Source organism: Muscardinus avellanarius (genome assembly GCF_963383645.1).
Source record: "Muscardinus avellanarius genome assembly, contig: SCAFFOLD_50, whole genome shotgun sequence".
In the NCBI taxonomy this organism is placed as follows: domain Eukaryota; kingdom Metazoa; phylum Chordata; class Mammalia; order Rodentia; family Gliridae; genus Muscardinus; species Muscardinus avellanarius.
This window is the reverse complement of record NW_027664462.1, coordinates 47,255-72,968: the sequence shown is the minus strand read 5'-3', so window position 1 is coordinate 72,968 and position 25,714 is coordinate 47,255. Positions and strand designations below refer to the sequence as shown.

The window sequence follows — 25,714 nt, the reverse complement described above, 5'->3', positions numbered from 1 at the left end:
TTCATCTGTCCCCACCTCCATGGGACTTTTCTGAAACTTCAATCTATGGCTGTGGAGAAAACAAGGCAATTCCAACATGTGCTCATAACACCTGGAGTAGGGTGGTTTCCAGGCTGAGAGTTGCAGAGAGGCTGAGGGGAAGCAGGTGGCTCAGGGTGGCTCAGAAACAGGCTCAGAAGGCAGGGCCAAGCCTGGGCGGCCAGGCTCTGGAGTCCACAAATGGGCTTCCACCCCTTCACTGGGTATGTAGCTCCAGACAACATATTAAACTGATCCTGCACTTCCCTGGTGAAACAGGAATGAAAACAAACAAACAAACAAACAAACTCCAAGGCCATTGAGAGAATCAAGTAAGACTGTGCCTTGAACTCCTGCCCTGCCTGCCTGAGAAGGTATGGGACCCTTCCTGAGTGGCTTGTTCTAGGGCTGGAGCGGGACACAGCTCTCCCTGACAGGTTGCTGCTGGGCCCTCCTCAGGACCCTAACTCATACATTTTTGCCTGTGCATTAGTGACAGTCTGTTGCGGGCATGCTCACACTGTGGGCTGGCAGTGTTCAGCTGAGCAGTACTTCCTAACTTCTGAAGAGGAGCCTCAGCTTTCTCAGGCTTGTCCCTCCCAGTGCTGGCAGACACATATTCTTTGGAGCCATTTTTCAAAACAACCTTTTTATAAGCCATGAGAGAATAGAGCAGCTCTGGGTGGGTCCTGTACCCAGCTGTGCAATTTATCAGGCTTCTTGTAACTGACCTTCCACACCAGGGTCTGGAGGGCCCAGTAATGCTTCAGACACTACACAGGGAAGTGGGTGAGGTGGCCAGGACTGTGCTCCTGGTCTGCGCTCCCTGTATCCGCCAGACACTGTGCACAGGGCCAAATACACCCCAGGCCAGTGCTCACAGCAGGATCAAAGGCTCAGGCTGCTGGGGAGGGGGATCTCACAGGATGCAGGAGGCATTTAGGAAGCAGCCCAGCCCTGAGCTGTGTCCGGAAGACACTGACCTCAGTGTGTGCAGGTGCTGTCTGTTTCCCCAGAGGTGGAGTCACAGATATAGAACCAGATGGATGCAGGCTGGTTGTGTAATCCAGAACTGTGGACTCTAATCCTCATTGAGCCTCAGGGTCCTTATCTCTATAGCTAGGAAACTGACCACTGTGCGAGGTGTGACGAGCATCAGCAGAAACCTTTGGCCAAGTATCCAGCACAAAGCTCGGCACAGACCCTGCTTAAGAGAGGTATCTAAGCACTCCAGACTGTTCAAACTGATGAGAAAATGCCAAATGATGACCCTTCCCCATGTGATATGCCTGGTGACAGCTTCTCCCACAGGCCTGCGCAGTCCTCTGGGACAAGAGGGGCCTCACAGAAACAGGCTTCGAGAAGAATCTAGGACAACCCCACAGTGGCACAACTCAAGAGCTGAGCAATCAGGTGCTAATCCTCGGCCACCTGTCTGCCTGGCCTAAGAGGACCCTCCCTACCTGCTCAGCCTTGTCCCTCCCACAGCCAGTGGGTCCACAGGCCAGGGCAACAGTGAGCTCTCAATGGAAGCTTGTCCAGCTACAGACCTTACATGTAGGCCCCAGTGCAACTCATCTCCTGGAAGTGGAATGGGGCTTCCTCTGAGCATCCTTCTGGCACCAAGAGACCTTGATGTCTGCAACCCTGTTTGTTCAGATACCCGGGGTCGCCTTCCAGGCAAAGGACCCCACCTCCAGCAAAAGGCATGTTTACAAATAATTTTCAGACAGAACCAAGCATCTGAGTGATACAGGATCTCCCCTCAGCATCAACTGCTCAGCCCACGTGGACACGGGCGGTCTCTCCCTGCAGCAGTCTGTGATCGCTCCCAAATATCTACACCAGCACTGGTGCCTATGGGCCCAGGTGGCCACAGGTCATGAGGCCAATGCACCTCTTCCACCTCGGGAAGGGCTGTCTTTTAGCAGAATGCTTTGTTCCACAGTATTATTTGCTATTTCAGACCAGTGAGGGCGTGAGCCAGGACTGTGGGTGTGCAGCCAGTGGCTCAGGAAAAGTACTGGCATTACCTCCACTTCCACACTCCTCTAGACAGCCTGGCCCTCAAACAGCAGCATTCACATGCCCAGTTTCTCTCTTCGACACCTACGGGGATTCTTCCACACCAGTACACATCCCTCAAAAGACGCCACCTGAGGGGACACAGATGCCTGTGCAACTTAGTCCCATCCCTCCACTCAGAAGTAGAGACAAAGAAAGATGTGTTGCCATGGACTGACCAATTCATAATTCAGCTTTTTTTTTTTTTTTTTGGCAGAACTGGGGATTGAACCCAGGGGCATTCTAGCTTCAAGTTACATCCCCAGCGCTTTTATTTATTTATTTATTTATTTATTTATTTATTTATTTATTTTTATAGTACTGGGGGTTGAATCCAGGGGCATTCTACCTCCGAGCTATACTCTCAGCAAGATTTTTTATTCTTTACTTTGAAACAACATCTCACTAAGTTACAGAGGGCCTTACTAAGTAGCCGAGGCTGGCTGCAAGCTGCAGTCCCCCTATCTCAGTCTCCCAACTCCTGTGATTACAAGCATATGCCACCATGCCCAGCATTTATTCTTTATTTTGAAACAGGGTCTCACTAAGTTGTGGAGGACCTCACTAAGAGCTGTGGCTGGCTGAGAACCTGCAATCCTCCTGTCTCTGCCTCCCAAGTATTAGGATTACAAATATGTATCACCATGCCTGGCTTTATAATTCAGCTTTTGACAAGCATACCAAGGGATAAAACAGAAAATAAACACATTTTCTCAGAAGGCAGGACTTTTTAGGAGAAGCAGAGACACTCCAATTGTGCTCTGATATATCAACTAGACTTCAAGTGTGTGTGCAAGAGAAGAACTGCCTGTCAGGTAGCCCAGACACCTCTTAGGCAAAGAGAGTAAGAGTGTGGGCTCTGAAGGACCCCACAGTCCACCAAGAGGAGGCTGTCTGGGGTCTTCATCCTATTCTTCTCATGCAACTCAATTTCCAACTTTCAGCATACAGAAAGATCCAGAGCCACAGAGCCCTCCTAGTGACCTGCCAAATGGCACCCAGTTGGTCCTCATTCATCTCCTGTTTGTCTGCTACAGTGCCCAGCCCACCCGGGGAATCCAAGAAAGATCTGCTAATGTGGACTAAGAGAACGAAGAAACCCATAAAAGTAACTATTTGACCTCAGCACCAAAGGACGGGCTATGAACGCCCTTTACACCTCAGTAATGGGACCCTGAATTCTGCAGAATACTCTTCCTGATGCACTATTTACTGATTTATTTTTGAGGTACTGGGGATTGAACCTGGGGATATCTTACCTTCAAGCTACACCCTCAGTCCTATTTTTCATTCTTTATTTTGAAACAGGGTCTCACTAAGTTGTGGAGGGCCTCACTAAGTAGCTGAGGCTGGTGGTGAGCCTGTGATCTTCCTGTCTCAGCCTCCCAAGTCCTGTGGTTACAAGCATATGCCAAGCTGTGGCTCTAGTGCTCCAGGATGTCCTGAGGCTGGCCACAGCCACCATTCCACCCTGAATCTAGGCAGTGATCGCAGCCTGTGTGCAGCAGAGCAAGAACAGCCCTGGTGCTGCACTGCGGCCAGCAGGAGCTCACCCCCACTGACACCAGAATAGCTCAGCATGGAAACAGGGAAGGCCATGACCATGAAGGGCTGTGTGGCCCATCAGAACTGCTCATGCTTCATGCCTGAAGAGAAATGCACGTACATAACACCCAAGGACCTGGATTGGAGCTCTTGTGGCAATGTTGGTCACCGGGGCCAAGCACTGGAAACAGCACCTGCCTTCTCAGCAGAAGAACAGAAACACAGGCTGTGAGAACTGGGTTTCAACAAAAAATATCTGTGAATACATACAACATGGACGTATTACACAGACATCACACAGAACAGCTGGTGTGCAGTCTGGCTCTGCCTCAGCTTGCTTGGGCTGCTTGGGAGGGCTTCGTTCCCAAGCTGAGACCATCCCACTTTGGGGAGTGAGGTTAAATTCTTTAAGCAGCAAGTCTTTTCCTCCAAAATAAAATGCTATACATGCACCTCCAAACTGAGCTGATATGTTCAAGTTGGGAATGGGTAGTGGAGCCCCTCCCTTAAATGGGGTCTAGACAGAAGGGGGAGGAGAAGGAGGGAGAGTCAAGGGCAGGGCGGGGGTACAGGAAGGCACAGCCCTGGGCCTGGGAATGACAGGGAGCGGGATCAGTCACAAACAAGGCCTAGGAAGTGGCCAGATTCTCTCAGTCCCAGTGAGTGGCCTTGGTAGTGGTGGCTCTACAGGAGGAAGTGGGCCTGCTTCACCTCAGAGAAGCAGGGTTGGCCACAGCAGAGCAGAGCACCAAAGAAGCCAGGAGCCCCAGAAATGGCAACATGGATTTTTAATTTCCTGTTCCTTTGTTTTGTTAGCTCACCCCCCACCTCACCATGGACTAGCATTACATACCTTTATAAATAGGGAGGGGGTGAGGCCATGGGCTGCTCTCAATCCTGGCAATAAGCCAAGTGTACATTAAGTATCTGTCACTTTCTTCAAAAAGTAGGTATTTTCCCTCCCTCCCTCTCTTTCTCTCCTTTCTTTCTTCTTTCTTTCTTTCTTTCTTTCTTTCTTTCTTTCTTTCTTTCTTTCGATGGTACTGGGGTTCCTGGAAACCCTTCTACCTCTGGGCTACACACCCAGACCTATTTTACACTTTTTTTTTTTTTTGGAAACAGGGTCTCTTAAAAACCAGCGCGGCTGGCTTCGAAACTGTGCAATCCTCCTGTCTCCGCCTCCCAAGTGTGGGGATTACAAGCATACGCCACCACGCCCGACCAAAAAGTAGGTATTTTCTAAAGAATCCTATCAGACCAATGTGAACCAATAGCTATCGTGAAAGTACAGTAATTTCTTGTCTGAATTCAGCTCAATGTTGATTGGTTACCCACTACACACAGAGAACTGCTCCTCAAGGTTAGATGCTGAAGTTTCCCTTGAGCATCCGATTGAGAAATGCTGTTCACTTCCTGGCCCGGCCTCCTGGCACGCAAATACCCAGAAGCATGGGAAGAAGATGAAAGGGCCCAAGTGAGGAGAAGTACTGTCTGGAGAAGCAGCCTGCAGAGAAGCAAGCCCAGACATGACTCAGGACCAGCCTGCAGGCTGCCCTAGCCCTGAGGCAGAGAGCAAAGGATGGCAACTGCAGAGTGATTATGTCAAATAGCCTTGCTGGACACTGGGCAGTGGGACGGCCGGGCTGCCCTGAGGCCTCTGGCTTCCCTGAGAGGTAGAGTTGGGGATTTGGTGGTACCTAGGACGTCAGGACCAAGGATGCCACCCACCACCACTCAAATCTGCCCACTCACCTGATAAGGTGAGGGTGGCCTCTGCCTTGGCTGTCCTTGTACCTGAACATGAGCACGGCCTGTCAGACACATAGTGGCTGCTTAGTAAATGAGCAAATAAGCCAGGTGTGGTAGCACACACTTGTAACCCCAGCATTTGGGAGGCTGAGACAGAAGGATCGTGGTTCACAGATTTCTTCAGCTACTACTTAATGAGGCCCTTTGCAACTCAGTGAGAACCTGTTTCAAAATAAACAATAAAAAATAGGTCTGGGGGTGTGGCTGGGAGGTAGAATGTCCCTGGGTTCCATCCCCAGTACCAAAAAAGCAAGCAAAAAAAAAAAAAAAAGCAGATGAATGCTAATTAATGATGGAGGGTGGGACTGAACTTTTGAGAAGGGTTACTGAATAGAGGGCTTCCCTAAGGCCTTGTTGCAAAAACCTTTTCCCCAAATGTCCAACCTTCCCTCCCAGCTGTTTCCATGAGTTCCAGGCCCGGGTAGCCAGAGCTTCTTGTTCTACAAAGGGGTACCTGGGACACCTGTGTGAACACCCTGGTCTGAACTTTGGCTTGCAGTTCCTAAGAAGCGTCAGGAGCCCACCTCCACCAACAGCAGACACTAAGTGGTGCAGCTGTGGATCCTGGAGCCAGACCACTGGGTCCCAGAACCTCTGTTGCGCTCTACAACTCTGGGCAGGCCATAGACACTTCCTGTTGCTCAGTGATGGGGACATAAGAGAGCCTATCTCAGGCCGTGATGGGATTGATAAACTGTATTTGCTGTTGCGATGCATTTGGAACTGAGTCTGGCACATATAGGCATATATTCAGCCTCTGTGTAGCAGGCTATGTATATCGTGTCAGGAGCAGCCTCAGAGCAGGGGTCAGGTATGTGCTGAGAAGCTTGGGGGCTGCAAAGGAGAAGCCACTTCCCATGGCTCCCAGTAAAATTGAGATTGGTCAAGAGGAAGTGGGGGCCAGAAAATGTGGATCTGACAGGGAAACAGCCAGCTGGACAAACCTCACTGCCCAGCACCTTCTGCTGCTGTCTACCTCTGAAGGCCGAGGAGACCCCTTATGGAAAGATCAGGAGAACCCTTGGTCCCAGTTCTCAACATAATTCCCAGATGTTAGGGCTTCTGAGACCTTGAGCAACTGCACCTCCCAGTCCCTGACACCTTTCCCTTCCCTTCCCTGAAACAGGGAGAACTCTGCCCTGTATCTGAAATGCCTGGGGTCCTAGGACAGCACTTAACTCCCTGGCTGGGTGTGGCTCCACAGCAAGGCCATCAGGATGCTTAGCCACTTGAAGTCACAGACCATTAAGAGATGAGCGGTCTTTGGGGGGGGGGCAGCAATGCCACCTATACCCCCAGGTCGACAGCTCATCTGGGTCCCTATGAGAGTCTCCTCTGGATGCCACTTCCCAAATCAAGTCCTGGAACCTGTTTGAACACCTACGTGCAGAAGTACTGCAACCAGCATCTTAAAAGGGTGTAGCTGACACACAGGTGAGTCAAACCGAGTCCAGGCAGTTCTCAACTGGCCCACAGGAGGCAAGTCCCCAGCCCGGTCCCACCTGGTGTCTCATCCCAGATGAAAGGGCGTGCCCTGCAGCGCTACTGTAGCCAACAAGCCCAGTGAGTGATAAGATCTTGGGGACCCGAGGGGACAAGCCGACACAAGGAACCGTGTGCCCAGCTGTCCCCGCAGAACTGGCCAGCCAGGACCACAGCACTCCCTACACACTCAGCCTCCTCAGGGCGGGGAGCCACCAGCTTCACTCAGCACCCTGAACACTAGCATAGCACCCATAAGGTAGAGCATCCCAAAGTTTCATCTCATACTGGGGGGAAAGTGGGTGCACACTGGATTGAGGATACAGCTCATTGGTAGAATGGTTGCCTGGCATGCAAGAGGCCTCGGGTTTGATCTCCAGCACCACCAAAAAGGAATGTACATACCTTTCTCTGAACTTCTAGGATTTGTCTTGAACAAACAGGAAGAGTTCTACACTGACTTAATAAAACCAATAATTTTCACATACTTTACATATATACATGCATAGATACACAGTCTAAATATCTTTATGTAAGCCAGGCGTGGTGGCGCACGCTTTTAATCCCCATGCTTGGGAGGCTGAGACAGGAGGATCGCACAGATTCGAAGCCAGCCTCAGCTACTTAGTGAGGCTCTCAGCAACCTAGTGAGACCCTGTTTCCAAATAAAATATAAAATAGGTCTGGGAGTATAGCCTAGAGGTAGAAAACCCCTGGATTCCACCCCCAGTACCACCAAAATAAATAAATAAATAAATAAATAAATAAATAAATAAATATCTTTATGTAAAGACCAAAATGTTAAAGCACTGTACACTATGAAAAAATGGGAAGTAACCTAAATAAGATATTGGTTAAATTAATTATGGCTTAGACATGATGTGGAATATTATGGAGTCTTTTTTAATGAAATGAAAAATATTTGCAACATACTGTCATGTTGGAAGTGGGAAACAGGCTGCAAAATAATGTTATAATGCTAATTCTGTACATAATTACATGGCACACATGTATATGCCTATAACCAAGTGGAGGGCCACAAGAGACACAAGACAGTATCTCATCTTGGGACAGGAAAATCAACAGTGATGTTTACCTCTCTTTTGTCCCAACATTCTTTAAATCAGGAGGCACAAAAGGATGAAACTTTTAGTGTTTTTCTCCCAGATGTCGTGGATACTTGGAGCTCAGTGTAGTGCCAGGAGGGTCTTTTGACCTGCCCTGAAAGGATGTGCAGGAACATTGTGACAGGCGCCATAAGGTGAGTAGGGAGGGGTTAGATGGTGGGTGCTTGGCTTGGGGCAGGCACCCGTGCAATGACTTTGTAGGAGGGATGCAGTCTAGGAGGTTGGTTCTTAGCATTTCAGATGTAGAAGCCATGCTGCAGGGCACACAAGCCAATATGGGCGTGGACAGAGGCCTCAAAGTCTGCCAGAACCAAGGACCACACCTCAACTGATTCTGAGGTTGCATCACTGCTGAGATGTGACCTAGGTCCTCCGGTTTAGCACAAGCAGAGGGTGGGTATAATATGCTGATGGGCTGAAGGCCTCACTGGGTTCTAGTGATGTGCTTTCTAGCTTCTCAAATGAGGTACTTCTCCTGTCACTGCCCCTGTGGGCCTCTCTACCTGGCACTGGCCTTCCTGCTGCTCTTCAAGGTGGCCTAGGTATTTGCCCTCTGCCCTCAGCCTGAAACCCCCTCCATCTGCAGGGTCACTTCCTACCAGCTACATATCTTAGGAGAGGAGAGGCAAAGTCAAAGGTAAGAGGCAAACAGCCAGAACCAGGTAATGCAAAGTACAGGCTGTTGACTGGGGAGCAAACCGACTTGTTGGAGTTGAAGATATTTGGGGAAGTGTAGGGTACATGTAATGGGGAGACCCACCAAACCAGTATCCTGTCCCCCTGGTCTACCTGGCTCCTACCAGGAACTCACTAGCTGTGGCAGAGTTGTGCCAGTTCTGAGAGGGCCTGAGGCAGCTTTTAGACCAGATGTGTCTTGAGATGCACAGCATTCTTTGTGTGTGTGAGTCTTGCTAAATTGTTGAGGCTGTCCTGGAACCCGTGATCTGCCCATCACTGGGATCACAGGAGATGCCAGGGTCCTGATCTGCAGCATGCAACTGTGCACGCTCCAGTGCCAACAGAGCCTCACACTCACTGCCTCGTTTCATCTCAAAAGGTAAGCAGATCAGGTATAAAGCCCTTTTATAGGTAAGATAACCGAGGCTCAAAAGAGTAAGTTAAATGACATGCCAGAAAGCCTTGGGTAGACCCAACTCCCTGTCTGCCATTTTCTCACAGAAAGCCCATCTTGCCACAGTGTGACATTTCGGGTATGTGATGCCCTCACTGTCATCAAGTCCTGCCCCTTCCACTTTGACAGCAGGCTCACCCTGCAGAGATGACTCCATAGGAATACGTACTAACGCTGTGTGTGTGTGTGGGGGGGGGGGGTTACAGAGGAAAAGCCATACAGACCCTCCCTGCAAGCTGTAATCCTGGCTCCAGTGTAGGAGGGGAGTGGGACAGCCAGTCCAGAGGGACCCAGGTGCACATGGACCTCCCAAGGACTCCCATGTTCAATCAAAGCCCCAGCTCTGCCACTCACCTCCCTAGGAGCATCCACTACACTTGAATTTGAACCTCAGGGTGGCATGGGTGGCACCTCTCTGCTGCGTAGAGCTAGAGGGGCAAGCAAGCTAACACCCCCCAGGGACAGGCAAAGGCAGGTCCTCACTCTCCAGCCCAGCCAACTGCAGGGCTACAATGGTAAGAGCATTTCTTCCATATCTGTCCCAAGGCCTTGCTGTGTGTTTGAGAAGGCGCAGGGCGCTCCATGGCTGCTGAGCACCTCAACAGAGTGCTGAATACAACTGACTCAGAAGGGAGGAGCCACTGTGCAAGGGTGGCAGGAGGGAGTCATTTGAAGGGCAGGACTATGCTGGTGTATGTACGGCACGGGCCTTCAGGCACACACAAGTGAGCCAGGACACCCAGTGATATCCAGTCAGGGTCCCACATAGGGGACAGGGTGCTAATCACATGAGATGGCATTGAGAGATGGCTGGATGGTGTCCTAGGATCTGCGCCTTCTTTTTTACAACTGCTTGTGAATCTACAATGATCTCAAAAGAAGAAATTAAGGAAAGGTAAATTCCGCCATCCTTAGTGGCTACTTTTTTTTTTTTTTTCGATACTGGGGATGGAACCCAGGGGGAATTCTACCTCCAAGTACATCCCAAGCCCTACTTTTAATTCTTTATTTGAAACAGGGTCTCACAGATGCAAAGGGCCTCACTAAGTAGTAGCTGAGGCTGCCCTCGAACCCCGATTCTCCTGTCTCAGCCTCCCAAATGCTGAGATTACAAGCGTGCAGCCACCACACCCAGTCTCAGTGGCTACTTTCTAAAGAAAAAGTGGGCAAATTCCTCGACCTCCCTCTGGCTTGTGGGTCCTTCACTCACCACCCATGCCTGGCACATTAGATTTTGAGGCTTGGGGCACTCCTGGACTCCAGAGAGAAGAGAGTGGAACCAAAGTCATGGAACTGGCATTTGGGGAAATAAAGGACCCAGAAAATGTATCTTTCCAAGATGGGAGGGAAGCCCTTCCACTCACTGCTGCACGTTGCTGGGACCCCTCCCAACCCCCATCCCCTGCGAAGAAATTCTTTCTACACCAAAAGAGACACTAGCCCCCTTGCCCCAAAGCGAGCCAAGAGCTGGGGCACGGCCCCCTTCACTTCCACCCGAGGCCTGGCCCTTTCCCACCGCTCTGGTAGCCCTGACTAGTTTTACAGAGAACAGGGGTGCGTAGCAAGGAAGGGCGAGAGGGTCACTGGACTCCCAGACAGTAGCTAGCAAAAGGCTGAAGTGCCCTCTCCCACTAGACCTGGAACAACGGCAGCTCGTCCGGCTCGCAGGAGTCCACCACAGAGACCCTCGCAGACAAAAGCTACTGCAGCGAATCAGCCGCCCCCGCAAAGGGCAGGCGCGCCAGATGCTATCAGCCAATTACCCAGACACGCATAGTGCCCGCAAGTTCGAGCACGCTCGGCCCGGCGCGGGCAGCAGGACCCGCTGGGGCGTGCCCAGGGCTTCTGGTTCTAGCTCGGCGCGTCCATAGCGGGTCGTCAGCAGTCTGGGCAGGGGGCGTGCGCAGGGGATAGGATGCTTGGGCTGGGGGCACTCCCGGGAAGGGTGTCTGGGTCGGAGGCGCGCTGAGGGTGGCTGGATCTGGGCCAGGGCGTGCCGAAGGCGTGTGGGTCGGGGCTGAGCCTGGCTGGGGGCCGGGTCGGGCCCTGCTCCGGAGCCGAAGGCCAGTCTTCGCAGCGGCAAGCAGGCTTCTGCACGGCAAGGGCCCTTCCCCGCCTGAGTTCCCAGACACCTCCAGTGCCCGGAACCCGAGCAGCCCCTGGCCCCCAGTTCGCCCCGGAAACGCCGCCCTCCCCTCCGCCGTGTGGCGCGCCCGGGTCGCCTCTCGCTCCTGGAACAAAAGAGCAGCTTTCGGGGAGCGTGTCCGATGCCTGCGCGGGCTGTCCGATGGCCTCGGCCCCAACAGGACCCTCGCGGGCTGCCAAGCTTTGTGTCTGCGCGGGGGCGGGAAGCGCGGCCGGGGAGGGGGCCCGACGCCCACCCCGCCGACCTGTGCTCAGCCGTGCGCGGTGCCCCAGCCCGAAAGTTGCCGGGGCCGGCTGCCCCCGCGCTCTTCAGTCCCCTCCGCCGGGCACCCCACTGGCTCGCCGGGGTGGGGTGCAGACCTCCAGGCGGGCTCCGGGGGCTTACCTTGCTCTTGACTTCCACGGCGCTGCAGTCGTAGAAGCGCAGGGTCTGAGACTTATGGAAACTCCGGTTCATGGTTCCGAACCCACTCAACCCCGCTGCGCCTTCGCTGCTCGGCGGCCAGCCGCAGGACGGCTCGGAGGCGATGCCCCCCCCCCCGCGCCGTAGGCTTCCGCCCGGGCCCCCGGCCCGCTCGCTCCGGCGAGGGGTCGATCTGTGCGGCGGGCCGGAGCTGGCCTGGCCGCGCGCCTCCGGGACTCCAGGGCCGCGCGCCGCCCACTCCAGCGCCCCGCCCGCACCCAGGCTCCGCGCCCGCGCCCGCCCCGAGACGCCAGGCCCCGCCCCCGGCCGCCTTCTAACCCCGCCCCCCGGCCGCCTCCGAACCCTGCCCCTTGGCCGTAGCCCCTCCCCTCGGCTCTCCGCGCCCGTCCCTTCGGCCCCGCGCCCCGCCCCTCGGCCCTACCCCTCGGCTCCTCGCCCCGCCCCTCGGCTCCGCGCCCCGCCCCTCCCGCTTCCCAGCCGGGTCCCTCGGTCCCCCGGCGACCCTCGGCTCTCCGCGCCCCGCCGCCTCACCTCCCGGCACTCCGACTCCCCACCGCCTCAATTCCGGGTATCGGGTACCGCGACCCCGAAGACCTGGCCGTGCCACGCCCCAACCTGACTGCCAGGCTCTGTAGACTCGCTCTTTTTCCGTGATCCCCGAGGCTGGGAATAGGAAGAACACCAATCCACTCTCGGATCCTCGTTTGGTTCTCCCCCACCGGGCAGCCTGGGGAGGGTGCTGGCTTTTGCTATTGTCTAGGGCAATTCTTTAGAAGGATGCTGACGGGAACTACGGGAGGCCAGATTCCACAGGACACCACCTGCCCACACTAATTTGCCAAGGTGTAACCGATCTGGGAGAAGGGACGTCAGGAAGGAGAACTCCCAAGGCACAGTCAAGCATAGGCCAAACGGAAAGCGACCAGAGCAGGTCAGACTTTTTCTAAGGTAGGCAGTTGAAAAAAGAAACAGGCTCAGAGAAAGATGGCATCATTTATTAGCAAACATCACTGAGGATTTGTTAATAGGCATCTGAAAAGAGGGTGAAAGAAACCAGAAATGCAGCCTGGCTCTTGAGGAATTCGGAAAGAAGTCAGAAAGACAAGACACACAGGTTCTGAAAAACGATGGTGGCCGGGTGTGGTAGCTCATACCTGTCACCCCAGGGTCTCAGGAAGCCTGAGATGCAAATTCAAGGCCAGCCTGGGCAGCTTAGTGAGATCTTGTCTCTGAATAAAGAATTAAAAGTGTCAGAGATGTAGCTCAGTGGTAGAGAACCCCTATGTTCAATTTCCTTTACTGCAAAGTAATAGTAATAATACCAAATATTGCCAAGTATTCTGTGAGATTTTGTAATGTACAAGTTAAATAACTGTACATTTACTAAAAATTAATTGCAAAAGGGATCTGGAGAAGACAAGGAAGTGAGAGAAACATGGAAATCAACAGAATCATGCTACTCACAAGTAGCCCACCAACCTTCGGAGCAACTTATTTTCTTTATCTTTCTGCACACATAACCGCATGGCTTATAACAGTATGAGCTCTTTCTTTCTTTCTTTCTTTCTTTCTTTCTTTCTTCTTTCTTTCTTTCTTCTTTTTGAGGTACTGGGAATGAAACCCAGAAGCATTCTACCTTCGAGCGACACCCCCAGCCCTATTTTTTATTTTTTATTTTATTTTACTTTTTTGGTGGTACTGGGGGTGAAACCTGGAGGCTTTCTACCTCCGGGCTATACTCCCAGACCTTTTTTATATTTTATTTGGAAACAAGGTCTCACTAAGTTGCTGAGAGCCTCACTAAGCAGCTGAGGCTGGCTTTGAAGCCATGCGATCCTCTGTCTCAGCCTCCCAAGCGCAAGGATTACAAGCGTGTGCCACCACACCAGGCTCTATTTTTTATTCTGAAATAGGGTCTCACTGAACTGCAAAGGCTGAAGTAGTAGCTGAGGCTGGCCACAAACCTGTGATCCTCCTGTCTCAGCCTCCCAAGTACTGTGATTACAAACAAGACATGATTTATAGTCATTCTATTTTTATTGAATATTGAAGTATTTCCAATGCTTAGATTTTTTTCCCCTTTGGTACTGGGGATTGAACCCAGTACCCTCCCACACACACACCCTTTTTAAAAGGTTTTATTTTGAAACAAGTTCTCACTGTTTTGCCCAGGCTGGCCTTGAAGTTGTATTCCTTCAGCCTCCCAAGTACTGGGATTATAGGCATGCACCACTGTGCCTGGATCCAGTGTTTCGATATTATCTGATACGGTGTTTCTTGAATTCATTTATTTCTGATTATTTTATTAAAATCAGCCTCTAAAAATGGAATTATTAGGCCATATAGTACAAATATCTTTAAAGCCTTTAGTACAGATTGTCAAACTGCATTCCCCCAAATTTAATTTTCTTTTAATTTTACTGCTTATTTATCCTATTACATATGAGGGGTTTAATGCTAAGGATTACAGACAGCAAAGGTTTACTTACAATCCTTGCCCTTAAGAGAAATGCCAGACTGGTCAGAGGACCAGATGTGTAGACAGAGTCCCCAACAGGCATGTGTAAAATAAGTAAGCCAATAAGCATCCAGCCTGGATAGAGGTGCCGGCTTTCTGTGAAGAAGAGCTTCCTAAACATAACATGGCCCTTTGTGCTTATTGAAAGTCGTAGGCCTGCAGTGACTATAAGCTGTCCCATTGAGAGAACCTTGCTCTGTGGGTGGTACAGGGTCTGGAGCATCTGAGGGATAAGCTCAAGCCCAGACATTTAATTAATGGAGTGCTGAGAGCATTCTCAGTGAAGGGTAGAAAATGAAGGACCAACGGCAGGCTCAGGGCTCCAGTGGGGAGCAGCCCTTTGAGAGCGAGAACATTTCTGGCATCCTGTGACTCAGCGTGGCCCCAGGCCAACAAGTTTACCTAGCTGGTCAGCAGTACCCTGCCCAGATCCCTGACTCTGAACTGCAAATGAATCAGGTCCCCAGATGATGCCTGAGCACCGCAGTATTACAGAGGAACTGTGCCTAACTCAATTAATCTGAGCCTGTTTCCAGTTGAGTGAGCAGTAGCTTCAGGGCCTAAAGCCCAGGACTAGGCAGGAATGGGCAGATGTAATCCTGGAACCTCCAGCTGAAAAAGCTGTTCCACGGTGTAGCAGCAGGATTGAAATGCCCACACCCCACACACACTCAGGTCCTGGCCAGGCGGTTGAGGGACCAGAGAACCTTAGGAGGTGTTGTCATTTGAGTATCCCCCAGAGAAGCTCATATATTAGGCTATGTAGCGAGGTTAAGAGGTGGCACGAGGCTGGAGGAGGTGAGGCATGGGAATATGGCCTAGGGGACTGTCCCTGACCCCTTTTCTCTCTGTTTTTGCATCCTGGCCCACCATGAGGTGAAAGTGTGTTTTTTCGACCATACCCTGTCATGATGCTTTTCTGCCTAGGAGCTGGCCAGCCATGGACTGACCTATGAAACTATGAATCCCCAATTAACCTTCCTTTTAATTGTGTGGTGCTAGGGATGGAACCCAGGGGCATTCTACCTCTGAGCTACACCCCCCAGACCGGGTTTTTTTGTTTTTTGTTTTTGGTTTTTTTGGTGGTACTGGGGTTCCTGGAAGCCCTTCTACCTCCGGGCTACACTCCCAGACCTACTTTTACATTTTTATTTGGAAACAGGGTCTCCTAAGCCAGCGCACGCGGCTGGCTTCGAATCGGCGCGATCCTCCTGTCTCTGCCTCCCAAGAGTGGGGATTACAAGCGTGTGCCACCACGCCTGGCGCAGCCCAGGTTTTCATTCTTTATTTTGAAACAGGGTCTCCCTAAGTTGAGGAGGGCCTCACTAAGAAGCTGAGGCTGGCTGTGAACCTGGATCTTCCTGTCTCAGCCTCCCAAGTACTGGGATTACAAGGGTGTGCTACCACGCCTGGCTTTCCAATTAACCTTTCTTTCTCCACATTGTTCTTGTCAGATATTTTGGTCACAAAGCCGGAAAAGCTAACTAAAATAGGAGGCCTTGTTGGTGGGCTGGATTCAGTCAGAGAGAGAGAACAAAAATAGAGATAAGTTGGGTCTTGTCTTTCTCAAGTCATGGCTTCAAAAAATTTATCAAAGCTGGTGATGAAGCTGAGTGTAGCAGTACACACCTATAATCCCAGTACTTGGAAGACAGGAGGATCATAGGTTTGAAGCCAGTACACTCTAACTTAGCAAGGCCTTGTTTCAAAATAAAAAATAAAATAGGGCCGGGCGTGGTGGCACACGCTTGTAATCCCAGCATTCAGGAGGCTGAGACCTGAGGATCGCGGTTCGCGGACAGCCTCAGCTGCTTAGTGAGGTCCTCTGCAACTCTGTGAGACCCGGTTTCAAAATAAAAGAATAAAAATTATGGTAGGGGGTGTAGCTCGGAGGTCGAATGCCCCTGGGTCCCATCCCCAGACCCGCAAAATAAATAAATAAATAAATAAATAAATAAGTGAATAAAATAATAAAATAGAATAAAATAGGGCTGGGTGGGGGGCAGGCGTGGTGGTGCATGCTTGTAATCCCAGCATTCCGGAGGCTGAGACAGGAGGATCGCGGTTTGCAGCCAGCCTCAGCTACTTAGTGAGGCCCTTTGCAACTCAGTGAGACCCTGTTTCAAAATAAAGAATAAAAATAGGGCTGGCGGTGTAGCTCGGAGGTAGAATGCCCCTGGGTTCCATCCCCAGTACCACAATAAATAAAAATTCATTTCAGAAAAATTTGTGCTGATTTCTTACATACACTTCTCGCATGTAGGCTTATTACTTGGAATTATACATATTAAGAATTTGCAGCAATTATATCTGGGACTGTCGCTAGGAGGAGTGTTTCTGGCATATATATCTTGGGTTTGATCACCAGTATTGCTGAAATCTAAAAGAGACAACAAATCATTTCTTGGCGCCCTCTGGTGTTCAGGCCAGAAATTCCAGTACTTGAGGGGCTTATACCGAAGATCACAGTTTTAAAGGCTTAGTGCTAGCCGGGCATCTTGGCACACACTTGTGATCCTAGCATTTGGGAGGCTGAGACAGGATTGTGGTTTACAGACTGCCTCAACTACTTAGTAAGGCCCTTTGCAACTCAGTGAGACCCTGTTTCAAAGTAAAGGATAAAAAAATAGGGCTGGGGGTGTAGCTCGGAGGTAGAAGAAAAAAGCCTTAGTGCTATAAATTATCAAGATTCTATGACCAAGTAAATAATGATCTGGACATAGGGGCTCACACCTGACATCTTAGTACTTGTGAGGCTGAAACAGGAGAATTTCAGATTTGAGGACAGTGCTCAGCAATTTAAGGAGATCTTAACTATAACTAAAAAAAATGAAACCAAACTGGGGAAGTAGCCCAGAGGTAGAACTCTCATAATTGCCATCCTTAATAGTATGAATAAATGTAGCTCAGTGATAAAGCACCCCTGGGTTTAGTGCCCAGTAGGAAAGAGAAAAATAAGGAAGGAAAGAAAGAAAGAGAAATTAGATGGGGATTGCAGTTCAGTGGTAGAGTATCCCTAGGTTTAATCCCCATAACACAAAAACAAAATAAAACTTGTGCATTTTTGTCAGTGGAACTCAAATCCTATTTTGCATAGAAGGATGAAGAGGGAGATAGTTATAGTGAGTCCAAATTTTAACAGGCAGCTTTGATAGCTGGAAGTCACAAAAATTAATCAGTGCATGGGATTTGGCAACTCCAGACCTTTGAAATCTTTATCTGTAGACATCAGTGTTCATTTTTCTTGGGGTTGTAGAAAGGTAAGGAAACATTGGTGTGGAGGTTGATTGTTCACCATGTGCGGGATACCAGTCTGTGCCTTCAGCTTCCAGGCTTGGCATGCTTGGCTTGTGTTGTGGTGACTGCACTTCCTCATGACACAGACCACTGTTCCAGGTATGCTGATCACATGGGTAGTGTGACCTTAGGATCCCTATTTTGTTTGCACTTTCTTTGCATGCTTCCTCTTGGTCCCTGTCCACACTGTTTAGTCAGAAAGGCTAATGTTGAGAGTTTGTACTCCTTCATGTTGGCCTGCCCTAGACAAAACACAGGGTGCATCAATCCTGTTGATATAGGGACCCTACTCCTGATGGCATCAACCGAAAACAGCATGCCATAGTTCTCACTCCAGGTCAGCTGGACCTTCTCTCTTTCCTATTGGACATTAAACCCAGGAGTGCTTTACTACTTGTACCAGTATTGGGAATGGCCTAGAAAGATGTGAGAAAGCTGTGATTATTAATATATTTCAAAAATTGGGTGAGGGGCAAATCTGTGCAAGGACTACATAGCTAAAAGTAATTAACAAGTCAATAGGAGAGGAGAACTAGGCCTTTCCCTATCTAAAGACAGATCTACATGATAAGCCAGCTAAGATGATAGGAGGGGTTGACCTTCCTGAAAGGAGACACTTTGCCACACCTTGCTGGGGGAGGTACCTTTCAGGTCAAGGGGAGGTACCTTACAGGGATGTACACTACATCAGAATTACGCAAACAAGATGGAGGTCATGGGTATAAAAATTCCGGTCCACGTGCTGTATCTGGGAAGTGGAGAGTTGGCCCAGGCCACCCCCCCCATGCCATTTTAGCATGGGGCTGTAATTTCTATTTTCTGTATTTCTATTTTCTGTATTTCTATCTTTTTAATAAACTTTTTAAAATCTTCAGCAACTGTCCAAGCTATACATATTTATTCTTAGCTTAGGAAAAGAACCTGCATTTTTTTCTGTTTCTGGTCATTTTGGGTTTTGTTATGGGTTGGGGGAAAGTGTGTCCGGAACCCTCACAGAGGTTCCCAGGGAACAGTTTCCCCACAACTATACTCCAAATCCGTAACACTACTGAGCTATTATTTTCTGGCATAATTATTTCATTTTTGCAAGTAAAGCTAACCATCCTACCCCTTCATAGGAGTGAATAAAGATAACAAGAAGCAAAGCACATATCCAGGATTGTTGTCCCCACCAGCCCCAGAGTGTGAGTAGAACCTGCTGTGGCCCTGAGGTCTGCTCTAGGGCACTGGGCCTGTTGTACACTAGTCCATAGATTGGACAAGGAATTTTCCCATCGTGACCTTCAGTACCAGATACTTTGTCTCTTACAGCTGGCCCTGGAGGCAAAGTACCTAGAATCCTACTACTTGGAGCAAGAGACTGGAGGGTCTCATGTTAGAGGATGGCCTCAGCAAGTAGTGGGACTCTCAGGACCCTGTGAGACCCTGTTTCTAAATTAAAAATATAATAGAAGCCGGGCGTGGTGGCACATGCTTGTAATCCCAGCATTCGGGAGGCTAAGACAGGAGGATCTTTGGTTTGTGGCATGGCCAGCCTCAGGTAAAAAAAGAATAAAAACCAGGGCTGGGGTGCAGTTTATTTTTTTTATTTTTTATTTTTTTGGTGGTACTGGGGGTGGAACCCAGAGGCCTTCTACCTCCGGGCTATACTCCAAGACCTATTTCATATTTGTATTTGGAAACAGGGTCTCACTAGGTTGCTGATAGCCTCACTAAGTAGCTGAGGCTGGCTTCGAACCTGTGCGATTCTCCTGTTTCAGCCTCCCAAGCACTGGGATTACAAGCATGCACCACCACGCCCGGCTTGGGGTGTAGTTTAGAGGTCCAGTACCAGCTGGGTTCCATCCCCAGTTCTCCCCCTCCCCACAAAAAAAAAAAAAAAAAGGAAAACTGTCCCAGAGGCTGTGTCTTTGGGCTGAGTCTCGGGAAGGAAGGGTTTCTGAAGTCACTGCTCTGAAGATTCCTGTGACCTCTAACCTATTCAATACACTCAGGGATGTTGTGGAGTTGTGGGAGCTTGATAAGAAGAGCAACACCTGAACATTAAGTCCCTCCAGTTTGAACTGGTTTCTGTGGGAACCACTTTTAGATGCGAACTGAAATGACCACTTAACAAAACAGCTTGCTGGGCTGTGGCTGTAGGCTGGCAGTCAAGTGAACTCTTTGCTCAACTGAGGGCTGTGTGCTGTGGGGGTGGGGAGAAAGCATCTTAAATACTTAGACCTTGGCCTTGCAGGTGGTCCACTCCACTGTGATGCCTGCAGAGGGCTCCTGCCCATGGGCACTGCCTCCAGGCCCTGCCTGCCTTTGCTGCCTGGGATCAGAGCAGGGAGCATGGAGGAGTCGCTGGTGGGATTCTTACCTGTATTTTTAAAAAAATTATGCTCAGATTTATAATCTGTACTGACTCACTACTGAGGACAAAAATCTGCAAAGGATCATAGTCAGTTACTGGCTACAAATGATAATAAAGAAATGTAGTGGATAGTTGGAAGCTTGAGATAGGAGGACCACAGGCTCGAGACCAGCCTCAGCAATAGTGAGTCTGTCTGTCAGCAACTTAGCAAAGCCTTTTTTTTTTTTATTGGCAGTACTGGGGATGAAACCAGGGATATTTGACCTCTAAGCTACACCCCCAGCCCTATTTTATACTCTTTATTTTATTTTATTATATTTTTGCAGTGCTGGGCATGGAACCCAGGGGCATTCTACCTCTGAGCTACACCCCCAGCCCTATTTTCTACTCTTTATTATTTTATTTTATTTTATTTTTGCAGTGCTGGGCATGGAACCCAGGGGCATTCTACCTCTGAGCTACACCCCCTGCCCTATTTTTTTATTTATTTTGAAACAGCATCTCGCTGAGTTGCAAAGGTCCTCACTAAGTAGTAGCTGAGGCTGTCCTTGAACAGTGATCCTCTTGTCTCAGCCTCCTAAATGCTAGGATTTCAAGCATGAGCCACCACACCCGGTTTACTCTTTATTTTGAAACAGGGTCTCACTGTGTTGCAAAGGGCCTCACTAAGTAGTTGAGGCTGGCCTTGGACCAGATCCTCCTGTCTCAGCCTCCCAAAAGCTGGGATTACAAGCATGTGTCACCATGCCCGGCTCTTTTATTTTTGAAACAGGGCCTTGCTGGGTTATTGCACTGGCCTTCAACCTGTGTCTTCCTCTGAGTCTTGGGATTGTAGCCTGAAGGACACCAGTTACTCAGAAAGTCCCAGTGTCTGTAGGGGATTTCTTTCCCACATCCTTAAACAGGTGTGGTTTAATATTAATATTGTGGTATGATTTCTATTCCTATTTCTCTCTCCAGGGAAGGTCTGAAGACCACATTGACATATTTTCTCCAAAATGTTCAGGAGAAGCTGGGTATAGTGTCTCCTGCCAGTAATCCTAGTACTTGGGAGGCTTAGATAGAGGGTCACAGGTTTGAAACAGCATCAGCAATTTAGGAAGGCTCTTAGCAACCTCGACAGACCCTGCTTCAAAATAAAGACTGTAAAATAAGATTGGGCATGCAGCTCAGAAGTAGAATGCCTGAGTTCAGTATCTGATACCACAAAAGGAAGAAAGAGTGTAAAGGCATGACACAGGGAATGGGCATTGGCCAAGTGGAAAGCAAGAGGCACTTTATTCTGCACTGAGGTCCAGGGCCAGGGCAGCGCGCCTGGGGGCGGCAGGTTGGGACTTTTTATGGGGCTGTTTTCGGGGGGTGGGGGAGAGTGGGGTGTTGGGGGCTTTCCGGGCAGGTAGGTGGTTATTTCTTAAGCAGTGGTTCGTGTTGAAGTGCTTGGGACTGTGTGCCACCTGTATCGGGAACCGGGTAACACGTGTTTGTGGTTGCACACGTCGGTGTTGGTCAGGGTAGGAAACTGGTGTTTACCTGCAGCTACATGCGTCAGCCAGCTGGAATTGCCAGGGGCTGGGGCAGCCACTGTCTCTGCTGACCTAACTGAGAGAGACAGAAACAGGAGTTCAGCTCCGAGTTAGAATGCCCTGGGTTCTGCCCCCAGTACACACACAGACACACAGACACACACACACACACACACACACACACACACACACACACACACACAGAGCATGTGGATGGCATTGCTTATACTGCTGGACCTAGTGACAAAAGCCCTTCTTCTTCACTGATGCCCGTGTGGTGTAAGCGATCGATCGCTGTGCTGATGGGCGGCCTCACCTGGCCCAGCGCCACATCCCTATAGATGTGTAACCTGAATCCAGTCGTGCAGGAGCAGAGGAAGGTGCATCGTCTGCAAACACAGCCCAGAGTGTTCACACGAGTCCATCTCAGCAAGGGCGGTCACCGTGCACGAGCCGGGCCAGCCCAGGCTGCGGAGGCTTGGCAGCTGGACTCCTAGGGAGCTGGTGACATGCACAGGAACCAGTCCTGAGGGGCACCCTGTTTCCAAATAAAATATAAATTAAGGCTGAGAGTGTAGCTTGGAGGCAGAAGGGCTTCCAGGAACCCCAGTGCCACCAAAAAAATAAAAATGAAAAAATAAAGTATATCCCCTGCCCCATTTTTTATCCTTTTTAATTTGAAACAGGGTCTCACTGAGTTGCAAAGGGCCTCACTAAGTATCTGAGGCTGGCTGCCTCAGATAAAATATGAAATAGGTCTCGGAGTATGGCCTGGAGGTAGAAAAGCCACCTGCGTTCCACCCCAAGTACCACATACAAACCTGAATCCTCCTGTCTCAGCTTCCTAAGTACTGGAATTACAAGCATGCACAACCATACTCAGCTAAAAAATGAGTTTATTGTCAGGAGCCTAAAATGCTGTTTCAGGTTGTTATGGTTTAAATGATGCAGAAGACTCTTTTTCTTATTCAACTAAAGTTTGTTGAATAGAAAAATTAAAACTAATATGTAGCTTAGTGCAGCTTTAACAAATCTTTATTCCAAAATTAGTAGGAAATAGACAAGAAAAGGAAAAAGCAGAATGCTGACACTCATGCTGGAGAGAGCCAGAAAGTGGAACTCTGGCCCCTTTGTTGGGACCTCAGCTTTTATATAGATTTTGTATTGGTGTCTTATCAGTGTTACCAAGGCAACAGGCTAGTGTCTTATTCCTTAGGCAGGTGGTGCCTCTTTGTCTCTGGACAGTGCACTTGCTAAGTGCAGGGTCAAGAATCTCCCTGGCCTTTGCCTCTATTGTATTGGGCAGCATTGGTTGGTCATCAACTATGGGTGCTTTGAAGCAGCTCACAGACTTTACCTTTGCTATACCCAGGCCAGGTCACAGAGGAGAGGAGGCAAAGAGGCACTGATGGCCTCTATACACTTTTGGGGGCTAAAGGCTTTAATAGTCTCTAAGAGTTTAGGTTAATCATTAGAAGGAAGGGTAAAGGGAGAGGGGTGCTCTGCATTGTAACAGCTGCTGCCCCCTCCCTGCCTGAGTGCCTGCACAGTCTTCAGGACCTGACTAATTTTACAGTTTTTTTTTTTTTTTTGGTGGTACTGGGGGTGGAACCCAGAGGCTTTAGCTGAGGCTGGCTTCGAACCTGCACGATCCTCCTGTCTCAGCCTCCCAAGCACGGGGATTACAAGCGTGCACCACCATGCCCGACTTACTAATTTTACAGTTTTGAAATTAATATAAAAGCAATTTTCCAATATTGGCATAAGGTGAGAAAGCAGCAGCTGGGACCCTTTGTCAGTCCTGGTTATATAGTGTTTTTGAGGTATGGACTGAAAGGTGGGGGAGTTTGTTAGGGGTTGGGTTGATATTTTATTTATTTATTTCAGCAGAACAGTGGAGTGGCGGGGCGGTGGAGTGGGTGAGCAAACTTAGATTCTGTTTCCAAATAAAATATGAAATAGGTCTCGGAGTATGGCCTGGAGGTAGAAAAGCCACCTGCGTTCCACCCCAAGTACCACATACAAAGCAGGGCAAAATACAGGATGCCATTCAGGCAACAGCTCTGAGGGCTTTCATTCCACACTGGAACTGGATGAACGGTAGCTGTAGCAGGAGTCAGGCTGGGCCAGGGCTCCCCTTACTACTAGGACAAGACTAGGGATTCCAAAAAGAAATTTAAAAAGGACCAATCAGGGCCCAGTTCTATGGACCAATCAGAGCCCAGAACTAAAGACCAATCAGAGTCCAGATCTAAGGACCAAACAGGAGAGTTGTCAGGCTATATAAGCCAGCCTTCTGCCCTCCAAGTAGTAGCGGCAGAGCAGCTGAGGGGTCAGTTGGCCGAGGGTCCATGGAGCATTGGAACGGCGGCAGCGGCAGAGCAGTCGAGGGGCAGAGCGGCAGAGCAGTGAGCTGCGGAGCCGAGGGGACATAGAATCTGTCTCAAAATAAAATATGTAATAGGTCTTGAAGTGTGGCCTGGAGGTAGAAAAGCACCTAGGTTCCACCCCAAGCATCACACACAAAGTGAGGCAAAATACGGGTGCCATTCATGCAACAGCACTCAGGTCTTTCATTCCACACTGGACTTCATTCTGGATGTAAAGAGGCAGCTAAAGTAAATTTTAATTGGTTAATTAATGCTATGAGTCTTACTGATACACTGGCGAGAAGGACAGGTCACACATAATGGCTTTCACGAGTACAGAACCCTAGCTACCTTCCCCCGTCAACCCTTCTCAGAAGGAAGCACGTGGAGCAGCCATTGCTTCTGGACCCTACTGGCAAATAGCAATACCAGTACAATTAGGGGGCAGCTGATAAAGGATGAATGGTGGCTGCATCAGGAGTCAGGCTGTGCTGGGCTCCCCTGACTACTAGGACAAGACTAGGGATTCCAAAAAGAGATTGAAAATGGACCAATCAGGGCCCAGTTTTATAAACCAATCAGAGCCCAGCTCTAAGGACCAATCAGAGTCCAGATCTAAGGCCCAAGAGGAGAGTAGTCAGGCTATATAAGCCAGCCTTCTGCCCTCCAAGTAGTAGCGGCAGAGCAGCTGAGCAGTCAAGGGGCTGAAGGGTCAGTCGTCTGAGGGTCCGTGGGGCCAAGCAACTGAGCGGCAGAGCGGCAGAGCGGCTGAGTGGAGGAGTGGCCGAGTGGTGTGGCGGAGGGGCCAAGGGGCCGAGCGGCGGAGAGGCAGGCTGAGGAGCTGAGGGGACATAGAATCTGTTTCCAAATAAAATATGAAATAGGTCTTGGAGTGTGGCCTGGAGGTAGAAAAGCACCTGGGTTCCACCCCAAGGAACACACATAAAGCGAGGCAAAATAAGGGATGCCATTCAGGCAACAGCTCTCAGGTCTTTCATTCCACACTGGATTTCATTCTGGATGCAAAGCGGAAGCTAAAGCCAATTTTAATTGGCTAATTAATGCTATGAGTCTTACTGATACACTGGCTAGAAGGACAAGTCACACAATGTCTTTCACAAATACTGAACCATAGCTGCCTTCCCTGTCAACCCTTCTTGGAAGGAAGCACGTGGAGCAGCTGTTGCTCCTGGACCCTACGGGTGAATAGGAATACCAGTACAATTTGGGGGCAGCTGATAAAGGATGAACAGTGGCTGCAGCAGGAGTCAGGCTGGGCCGGGGCTCCCCTGACTACTAGGACAAGACTAGGGATTCTAAAAAGATTGAAAATGGACCAATCAGAGCCCAGCTCTAAGGACCAATCAGAGTCCAGATCTAAGGCCCAAACAGGAGAGTTGTCAGGCTATATAAGCCAGCCTTCTGCCCTCCAAGTAGTAGCGGCAAAGCAGCTGAGCATCCAAGGGGCTGAGGTGTGTGTCAGCCGAGGGTCCATGGGGCTGAGGGTCTGTAGGGCCAAGCAATGGATCAGCAGAGCGGCCGAGGAGCTGAGAGGCTGAGGCGCTGAGGGACTGAGTGGTGGAGCGGCGGAGTGGCAGAGCGACCGAGGGGCAGAGAGGTGGAAGGGCGGAACGGCGGGGTCGCGTGGCCGAGGGCCCTGGGGAACATAGAATCTGTTTTCAAATAAAAAATGAAATAGGTCTCGGAGTATGGCCTAGAGATAGAAAAGCACCTGGGTTCCACCCCAAGTACCACAGACAAAGCGGGGCAATATACAGGATGCCATTCAGGCAATAGCTCTCAGGGCTTTCATTCCACACTGGACTTCATTCTGGATGTAAAGAGGCAGCTAAAGCAAATTTTAATTGGTTAATTAATTAATGCTGAGTCTTACTGATACACTGG

General features: G+C 49.9%; 1 protein-coding gene across 1 annotated transcript in view; it reads right to left on the bottom strand.

Moving 5' to 3' along the window:
* The window catches only part of PARD6G (par-6 family cell polarity regulator gamma), a gene marked incomplete at both ends in the record, with an annotated part of 62,851 nt that extends 51,072 nt beyond the window's left edge, over positions 1-11,779 (bottom strand). The window contains one exon of the mRNA XM_080720097.1: positions 11,708-11,779. Coding sequence (XP_080576223.1) covers positions 11,708-11,779 — 72 coding nt within the window. The remainder of the gene's footprint in view (positions 1-11,707) is intronic.
* Between the last annotated feature and the right edge of the window lie 13,935 nt (positions 11,780-25,714).